Source organism: Antrostomus carolinensis, unplaced genomic scaffold (genome assembly GCF_000700745.2).
Source record: "Antrostomus carolinensis isolate BGI_N321 unplaced genomic scaffold, ASM70074v2 scaffold31594, whole genome shotgun sequence".
NCBI classification, from domain to species: Eukaryota; Metazoa; Chordata; class Aves; order Caprimulgiformes; family Caprimulgidae; genus Antrostomus; species Antrostomus carolinensis.
Genome location: NW_010313335.1, coordinates 8502 through 18572, shown reverse-complemented (window position 1 = coordinate 18572; position 10071 = coordinate 8502). Strand labels below are relative to the sequence as shown.

The 10071-nt window shown below is 50.3% G+C and overlaps 1 protein-coding gene across 1 annotated transcript in view; it reads right to left on the bottom strand.

The window, feature by feature from the left end:
• Positions 1-575: 575 nt before the first annotated feature.
• The window catches only part of LOC104524454 (prickle-like protein 2), a gene marked incomplete at its 3' end in the record, with an annotated part of 16660 nt that continues 7164 nt past the window's right edge, over positions 576-10071 (bottom strand). Inside the window, exons 2-5 of the mRNA XM_010167335.2 lie at positions 4915-5028; positions 3023-3160; positions 2461-2664; positions 576-762 (exon numbers count right to left, since the gene is read on the bottom strand). Coding sequence (XP_010165637.1) covers positions 576-762; positions 2461-2664; positions 3023-3160; positions 4915-5028 — 643 coding nt within the window. The remainder of the gene's footprint in view (positions 763-2460; positions 2665-3022; positions 3161-4914; positions 5029-10071) is intronic.

Genomic DNA, 10071 nt, shown 5'->3' with positions numbered 1-10071 from the left:
TTATTTCTTTCTGTCTGAGAACATCTATCTGCCGGTTGATTAAAGAAGACAAATAGAAACATTAATGATGGCTAATGAACAAGCATCTTTGCTGTCAGTAAGTCATTAATTCGTGCAATCCTTTGGCAAGCTTGGCTGGGAAAAATCTGAGAGTCGAAGAGCCAGGGTGTTTACAGGAAAATCAGATTTAAAGGAATAAAAAGTGTGCACTATATCAGGCCAGAGAAAGCTTTACAGCTCCTGAGGTTGCTCTCTGATAGTCCTCCTCTCTCCAAACACAAAAAGGGACAAGCAGTGGTTTAATCAAACAAATAACCACGTTAGCTCCTTGGCGGGGTGTGAGGGGGGCATGAGCCTCTTTGGATGCCACAGGCTGGGGCAGACCGTGGTCACAGGTAGTCCTGCCCACAGCCCCCAACTCACTGTCAAAGACTTAATGCAACAGCATTGTTGCATTAAAACAACCAATGTTTTAAATGTTAATTAAAACAACCAATGTTTTGTTGCCAAAAACAACCTTCCAAGCAGAGGTTTGCCCTGCGCTGGCCCCGGGGCTGAGGGACGGTGGCACGTACCGATGTGCTGGGCGCAGGTGTCACAGTACTCGGCGTAGAGGGACTCAAAGCAGCCGCAGCAGTAGGGTCTGCCATCCTTCATGATGTACCTCTGCCCTCCCAGCACCGTCTCGCATTCAAAGCAGCAGAAATGCTTCATGTGCCAGTGCCGCCCTTCGGCCTCGGTGCATTCATCAGCAAAAATGATCTGTCAGGGGGGAAACACAAACATGGAGAAGAGTTGGTCAGAAAGGGGACCTGGGACACAGGCACCAACCTTTGTGTCTCCTGCCCATGCACGGCAGCTGTGTCCCTTTGCTCATATAGCCTCCAAATTTTACAGCTAACGCCCTGTCCTGCATGGGAAACTCCCGTGTTTGGCTTGTGGCAGGGACATCCATCACTTCTTAAAGGAAAAACATTACAATGCAAATACCTCCAGACTGTGTTAGTGCACGGATTATGAAGCGTTAAGGCAGAGCTCGTAACAAGGTGCTGGTGAGCACATCCATCAACAGGAGGGGTCGATCAGGGTAATAAACACGCTTATATACAACCTATTGATCCAGTGGACTTCTGAAGAACAGAGCAGCCACTTACTAAAGCACATTTACTCATCTTTGAAACAGGGATTCGTGTACAAAGGATGAGTGAAACCACAAGAGGTGGCAGCTCTCTGGAGGGGAGAGAAAACGGAGCTACTTGCCTCCTCACCACTGCCCCCACCCCAGCCTGTGTGCTTATACAAGTGGTATCAGTCATTATACCAGTAGGGAAACTGAGGCACGGAGCACTGTTAAGAGTGGGTCAGTGAAACAGCAATGTGAAATGGTTCCAGCAGATGATTTCTTGCTCTTTCTGCTTCCCATCACCACCCCATCTCCAGTCTCAAAGCCAAGCAGTGGTCCAGCTCTGCTCCCTGGCTCTCTGCCCTGGCACTGGTCACACTGAAAGCTTTTCCCCAGCAGCTCCTCTTACCTCTGAGTTAGTCCTTCTCACAATTAGTGCTGGATGTTTCAGAGGAAGAAGTGTGTGTTAAAAAAGGAGCTGAATGAAAGACTTGTACGAGAATTTGCAAGGATAAAGAAATACATGAAAAAAAAATTACCCAGTCTAAGCCACAAGGAAACAGGGCCAGTCAAATGGTTAGGAGTTGTTTTTTCACTGGTAACGTTACAAATTTAATTGGATACATACGTCAATGTTCTTTATATTTGAAGTGCGTATAGCCTTGGATTTTTACTATTACACGCTTGCATAGATGGGACATGGTATTTTATAGTACATATGGTTTTCCACACTATGGTTTTCATAACTTTAAAAGCCAGAACAATTTCCTTCACCAGCCTTTAAACAGAGATTGACACTTGAGAAACGCTCAGAGGTGACTCTGTACGGTTTTCTATATTCGTTTTGTATTCCATTTGTTCAGCTTCCTATAGCCCGTTAATCTCCTCTCCTAAAGCCTATTTCAGCTCAGCTTGTACTCAAACACTACACTATGGTAGGAAACACATCACTCATCCCACCAGAGGCTTCTTCTGGGGAGATAGAGGAGAAGGGAGGACCACCACACACAGCTGAGTTAAAAATCACACAACACGGGGTGTGTGCTTTAAGTGGGAACGCTCATGGAAAGACCCCCAGTTACCTGAGTGTAGATGAGATGCTCACCTCAAACCCCAGATGCTCACCTGAGATGCTCACTTGAGATGCTCACCTCAAACCCCAGGAAGAGCTTGCATGAACCCGTGGCAAAGCCAAACCATCATATTCCGTATGCATGTCTCCATGAAGATGACAGGGCAGATGGAGGGGAAATACCACCCCATTGGCAAGGGGAACCCTATCGTGCCATCCCCGTGGGCAGCACCTGTGGCAGAAGCTGGGACGAGCTGGCTCTTACCTCATCGCACGCCGCGCAGCGGGGCTTGAGGCACTCAGCGTGGTGCCTGCCGCAGTAGATCTTCCCATCTTGGTAGAAGTAGATCAGGTCAACCAGCAGCTCATTGCAGACACTGCAGATGAAGCAGGGAGGGTGCCAGCAAACGCCGTGCCCAGCTCGCGAGGCAAAGACGGCCATGTCCCCTCCGTTGATCTGTCCACCACACTGTCAGAAGAGCCGGTGTTTAACAGGGGGTGGGTGAGCCCTCTGCTGCCCATTGCCAACCAGCCGCTTTCACAGCCACAGCAGAAGGAAGTGCTAATTCATCGCTCCTTTCTGGTGACCCTTAATCTCTTTTCATCCCTATTTTATGGCCAAGATATCAACAGCTTCCCCCCTGCACAAGGCCAGGAGCTGGCGTGACTGGTTCACATCAAATATTGTGGGTGCTCTCGGCACGTGCCCCAACAGACCCCAGAGCTTGTAGCAGGTCAGGCACAGTGAGTGCTGCTCTGTGAGCTTTGCTTTACTTGGGTGATTCAAAAGCCACCCTGCTCGTGCCAGTTCATCAGCCACTACCCACCTGCTCACAGATGGCCCCCGTCATGGTTACAGGGAATGGCCGGACATTGCCTCTTCCTAAATTTTCCCTCTTCCTCTGGTTGCTGAAAAGTTTGAGTTCCCTCTTCTCCTCCTCATCCAATGAATTGCAGTAGCGGACCTAAAAAACACAAGGGATGCTCAGTGTTGGGGGTGTCCCTGGCACCCCAGCCAGTGAGCCACAGTCCCACGGGCTCTGCAAACCTCTGCATGGGGGTTACACAGACAGACTCCAGCCTGGGCTTGGGGGAGGCTGGAGAAACACTGCTGTCTGGGCTTTTGTCAGCCCAGGGGTCAGTCAAAATGTCAAGAGGTAGAGATGAGAAGAAAGGGCAGGAGGAAGGTTGCTCTCAGGGTGCTAGTTTTGTAGGAAAGTCTTAAAAGTTGAGTCCTCAGAGTCCCACCCAAATCCAGCAATCTGACTGATGGTTTTCCTGATTTCTCCCTATGGCAGAGGTTTTACGGCAGATTAAAAGTCTTTTATAGGCATTTCAGGAGCTCAGTCCATCCTCCATGTGTAAACGAGAGCTCCAGCTATTTGGGAACTCAAATTATTCTTCCAGCGTAGGGTCAAGTTTGCAATTTGCAAAACCTCCATGTTGGAAGGTAATAAGGAAATAAGTAAAATAAAAGGATATAAACAATGAACGATGCAATTTCCCTGAAGCTTATGAAACTCTGAGGTCTTCCTGGATATTTTCATCCTGCAGGCTTAGCTCTTGGCTGATTGCATCTCAACGGAGAATACAACTGAAGAGCCAAGTTGGCCACGTGTAGCACCAGTGCCCAATCCAGCCTCCGTTACTTTGGAAAGCAGGTTCATGAAGCCGAGCAAGATTATTCACATGAGCAACCAACACACCTTGAATATTCAAAGAAGCAAAACTGTGCACGAGGAGGAACTGGCTGCAAAATATGCCAATTTGCAGTAAATACATGCAGGCTCGTGCCTCCAGCTTGCAGCAGCACGGGCTGCAGCAGCAGCATTCATGTGTACTTATTCTTACGTTTTTCGGCTGTCAGAGGCTGTGGGTTTTCAGCAGCTTCCAGGAAAGGCAGGTGGGCAGGTTGGGGCCCGAGGGTGCACGGGAAGAAGCCCCTGCCTGGTGCCTGGAGCTCCCCTGGCGCTGGCAGTGCTGCGCTATGCCCATGGCACCCAGCCACGCGCAGGCAAACCCATTAAAACCTGACCTAGATCAAACAAGTTACCTGCGTGGATTTTGCAGAGCGGCTTCTTCAGATAGCAGCATGAAAATAATTTTTTTTTGTTTACATAGGGAAATTCTGTGGGCTACCAGAAGCCAATGTGCTCACTGACGAGAACAGCATGTCAAAGACCAGACCCTTTTTTGCTGCCTCACATCTTTCTTGTGAGATATAAGAAGGTTTATTTGCTCTGACTGGTCTTAACTCAACCTCCAACTTGCCAGGTTCCCCCAGCTCACGAGGCTCAGCCCGACTGAAACCCTTGCTTGGCACACACGCTCCCAAGGTGAGTCGGAAGCAGCGCTTGGGAAAAGGCTTTTGGAACTTTGGATCTGGCTCTAGCTGATCTCAACAGCGTTTCAAGCCACTTTTAATGTGGCTTTGACCTCGGAGGGCTGAGAAAGTGCTTTTATTTCAGAGAACTGAAGAAGGATAGTTTTAAAATAACTTTAGAAACAAACAACTCCCTCCCCACCTCTAACACACCCCAAGCAGGGAGCAAATACGGCACTTAAACAGCAACATGACCAAACTCCAAGTAAATCCCCCCAAAAAAGCAGAAAGGGCTGAGAAAGGACCAGCCACAAGCTTCCCACAAGCAACCCCAGGAGGTGCATCCCCTCCGCACCCACAGCCCTGGATGTCCGAGGACACTTTTTGGATACCAACCTCATTGTCGTGCGGTGGCAGCTGGTGCAAAAGCTGCTTTATACGAGATTTTTCTCCCGGGCTGTTGACGTAGGGAACCTTGTCCTCGGGCAGGCAGCTGTAGTACTGGTGCACCTACGGAGCAAGAGAGGGGGCTGCAGTGGGGGTCCCTGGATGAGCCCCTGTGCCCGGCCAGCAGCCACCCCCTGAGCCAACGGGCACAAGGTCCCCCCAGTGATTTTGAGTGGGGAAACGCAGCCAGGCACTGCTTTGGTTTTATTGCCTTTTCTCCACCGAGAAAGAGTGCTGGCAGCCCCGGCGAGGCGGCGGAGCTCGTTACCGTTTGCTCGGTCAGCCTCCATAGCGTTAGCATGTTTCGCCGGCTGTGGGTCGGCTCCTGCCTCGGCAGGGGAGGTTAAAAAGGCTGCACCTCCGTGTTGCCGGCTATCTCAGCCTCCACCTCCATCAAAACCCTCCGGGCTTTTTTCTGCAGTAATTTGTGGAAATAAACAGCAGATAAAAATCTGTTGGAAGGTTTGGTTTTTCTCTTTCGTCTCGGAGCGTATAATTAAAACCAGCCATTAAAAAGGCAGCGTGGTGGGGCACGGCGTGCCCCGGTGTTGGAGGAGCCCAGTGGCAGGCTGGAGAGCATCCTGAACCCCAGCGTCTCTCCTCCGACTGCCACACCTGGGACGTGTACTCAAGGGCCGGGCCAGGCACGGGGATGGGACTCACTGGCTGAGGATCAGCTCTGAAATGGCCACGGTGATGTTGAATCTCTTAGGAAGAACCAGGAGAAGGTAACGGTAAGGGAAATCTCAGCTGGGATCGGGAGTCCCTGCAGCCCCAGATGCTCGGGCAGGAGCAGGGGGCTGGATGTTTTCCTTAAATCTGCACTTGGCTAGAGAGATGCAATTGTTTTCCTGGTGCATACAGCTTTCTGCCTTTGCCACAGTAGGATTGACCCCCCGAGATGCCCTCTTGGCTCTCAGACACTGCAGCAATTCGTTTCCAAGCGGCTGCATTGCCTGCAGCTTTCGCAGAGCTTTTCCCAAACGACACTTGCTTTGCCATGGCTTCTGAGCAGCTTTTTCTCTCGCTGTACATTTTGGGCTTTGGCCCAGAAAGCACCACCTAGGCTGGCTTTCCCCAGAGAATCCCTCTCTGCCTGCACAACCCCAAAGCATCTGCAGGATGACAAGCTACTGCAGGTCACCAGGAGGGATGGGGATGGAGAGGCTGGTAATGGGGTCAGCTGGCAGGAGAGGGTGGCTCATACAGGGAGTTATCCTTCAACAGGAAGAAATCACTTTTTATTCCAGAATAAATACTCAAAACTGGCATTATTCAGAAAGAATTACTCTGCATTCAGCTCACTCCCTGGTGTCACTCAGAGCTACGTGCAAGCAGAGCTGCTCCAGTGCTTGCAATTGCTTGTCTTCTCAATTTATGGTTCCTCTCCAAACCAACCCTAACATCCACCTTTCCCATCATCAGGTTTTGTGGAAAGGGAGATTTTTAGCAGATTTCTGCCCATAACTCTGTAGTGCTGACGACAAGGGAACTGCTCGTGTCACAAAGCTGAGGAACACACTGAGCATCTGCCATCACAAAACCCTAAATTTGTTTTGCTAAGGCACAGCAGAAACAGACCCACCAGCTATGGAAACTGTCAAAGAAAGAAAGGCTGCTAAGTATTTTGTTATGTTAAAAAGAAAACAAACTATGTATATTAGAATACTTACTTTGCATTTATAGAGCATCCTTCACCCAGGGACATCAAAGCACATTAAAAACACTCAAATTCTTATGACATGCTACACAGGGTAGCAAATATACGCACTGGAAAGGACTATTTGCGGCATAATGATGTTAAATGAGCTCCCTGAGTTCATGCAGCTCGTCCGTAGCAGAGCTTGCAGCTGAAAATCTCCTGGCGATGCCCCGGCTGCTGTACCTTATACCGGGCTGCCAGGCCACCGCGCTGCCACGCTGCAGCAGGTACAGACGCCTGCTGACTTCCCTCAGCCAAATTCCCCATGTGTGGATGGGCTGCTCACTTCCCCTGTGCTCAGGTTGTTGGTTTGTGTTTGGTTTTTTTTGGTTGGTTGGTTGGTTTTTTTCTTGCAACTTGAAGTTGGTGGAGTCCAGAAATGACTTTTTTTTTTTTTAAGAGCTGCCAAATTCCATCAGACTGCTCCGGGTCCCTAAAGCAATGAGCTGTAAGATGCTCACCCTAGGCAGAAAGCAGGGATGTGAGTTTTTCCTTTGGCAGCCTGGGTGCTGCCTTCTCAAAGCCCAACGTGGAGTGATGTACGTGCCCAGCTCTGCTCTTGCTTCCGCTGGGAAGTTTTCCATTTAGTCTCAGCAGGTCCACGGGAAACTGGCTTCCATCGCACCAGCAACATAGCTCAGCAGGGATGGGCAATTTGGTTTGAAAAGCAAAACAAAATAAATACAACAGGCTCCAACCTGTGTTCTGTTGCCTGAAATAACCTGAAAGGGTTTGCTTTGGATCCACATCAGCCAAGGGGACCTTCTGCAGGGGTGCTCATGGAGGGGATGGAGCGCAGGGAGCTTCCAGTCCTTGCCCAGAGCCCATGGAACATCTCGTAGGGAGAAAACCCTTTCTTTATGCTTTTTGATGGCTTCCTCTGCTGTTGCCTTTACACCCACCATCCCTCCTGGGGACAAACCTTAACATGGGGATGCACAGATCCTTTCACCTGGAGCATCACTCCTATACAGAGAGGTCCAGTCAGAGTGCAGATGCAGAGCAGAACGGTGCCCCTTGCCTGGGCTGACATTAACTCAGGCTTGTGCAAATACACTGTCTCATCCACCACCAATTCCCTGTGGGATGTCCCTGGTCTCCCACATGGAAGAGCTGAGGGCGGGTGGGATGGGGCACAGGATGCCAGCGTCCCCTGCCTCTGTGCTCACAGCTGGCTGCTGACAGCATCTCTGACCCTGTGAGTGAGCAGGGCAGGCGGCTGGGCTGGCACAGCCCAGTCAGGATGCCCAGTAAGGAAAAATGAAGAAGGAAAGGGGAGATTTTCAGATAAATTTGGCTTTTCAGGGAAAATGTTTGCAGAAAATGTTAACTCACTGGAAAACTAAAACTGCTCAGTCTGCACTTTGCTTTTGTACAAAAGGTCAGGGTTTTCCATGAAAATAACTCCTCCTCTGGTTCAGAGCACGCAGAAGTCTTTGTAGCTAGTCAGCCTTGCAGGGCACTGCGGCCAAAGGGCCTGATCCAGACCCCCCAAGCACTGGCAGATGGCTCCTCACTGACCTTACAGGCTCTGCAACATGAGCTGCATCCAGATAAAGAAAACAGTGTGGGGCAATGACACAGGATGGATAACATGTCCCTTTTAAATCATGCGATATCTTTAACTGTTTTATTATTAAATACTTCTGCCATACAGCACAGCAGCTCTACATCCTGCTACTTCCCCTCCCAAAAGCTCTGCTCTGCCCATGACTATCCCAACAAGCACCATTAATGCCACGTGTGGGGCTGGGCTCGGTTTTGTCCTCAATTTCCCCTCTTACCCCTCTTCACTGTGACCTCTGCTCACATCTGCATGGGAGAAACCCTAGAGGAACATGGAAAACATCAGCCTGAGTTAAAACAATGCTTCATACAATGTCAGAGGCCCTGATACCATGGGGATGGGCTGGCCAGCACTCTGGTAGCCAGGCCGGTGGTGGGTGCTGGCTGTCATGGCACGCTGGCCAGCCGGGCAAGCCCTGTCCTGTCCCAGGGAGGTCTCCAGGCACTCGGACAGGCTCTGGGCAGTGAGAAACCAGCACAGCACATATCCAGCTTCCCAGGGTTGTTATTCTCACCTTCAAAAGGAAAATGTCCAAACGCCAAGTTTTGCTAACAAAAACTGATACACATTTTGGAAATTAAGAGCTGCTTGGAGCTAAAAGGGGAGGGGAAGATAGAAATTAAAAAAGAAAGAAAGCAGGAGAAAGGAAAGAACGTAATGTAAAACGAGGGTAGGAAAAAGCCTTTAAAGTGGAGCCAACTTTACTCAAAGGCACTGAGGAAAGTAATTACATTAGTTTACAAATGCCTTTGTGTTCTGCAGTCTTCCTAAATTTGGGGTGTGTTTCCAGTTTAACTTCGACAGCTTACAAACCCACCCCGTCGCTGCTAAATAAAGGCAGGACTGCAGCTTCTTCTCAAAGTCTCAGAGGTGAACAAATACAAAACCCAAGCCAGCACCTTTGTGGGCAAAGTCCTACATCTTCTCCTAGAGCAAAAAGTTTGCAAACAACCTGTGAATTTCAGCCATTGCTGAAGGATCTCTTTGATCAATGAATTAAAGGAGGCGGAGGGGAAATGCCATAGTTGTTATGCTGTGAATTGTTGTGGGGAAGCAGCATTCGGTTGTACTCACCCCAAAGTACAACACTCCTCTGGAAAGCACCCACCAAACCGGGCTGTTTGGGATGACTGTACCGCTGGGACAGACTACAAAGGAGCATGCGGTGTCCTGGTGTGGCTCAGCTGATGGGTGCCAACTTGCTCAGCCACAACAGCTAAGGCACATCCAGCCGGGCAATCCTGCCTGGCTCTCACAAAACCAAACTGCAAACTGATGGCAGGGCTTTTGCAAAGAGGTCTTGTGAAGGGGGTATGTGCTGGCCTGTGTGCAGCACAGTGCCTGAACACGGCTGTCCCCAAAGAAGGGACCTTGGTGCGTCAGCCACCACTCGGGCACAGCACAGTAAATCATCACTCAATGAAGTCTGTTCAAAATCCAGGTGCAGTGGCATTGTCTGACATCTCCCCATGCCCAGGAGAGCATCATTCCCCTGGGACCATGCCAGGGGTCCCACAGCCCTGGCAGCCCACCCCACACCACCCTGGGATGTACCACGCTGGCACGGGAGCTGCCTGCACAATGACATACGGAGCAGCAGCTGCTGGTGCACATACACACACACACATCCATGGCCCTGTCCCCTGGCTCACTGCACAGGAGCTCTCATGAGCTTTGGCTGCAGAGGGAGGAAGGCGGCCAGCGGCTCTGACAAGCCCGTACTGGCCCGGGCAAGTGGGGCTGCTCCCGTGGCTCGCCCGCTCCTCCCCAGCGCTGGCTTTTTAACTGAGCACTTAAAATCAACAGAGAAACGGATCTGGTGACTTCAGTATTTCTC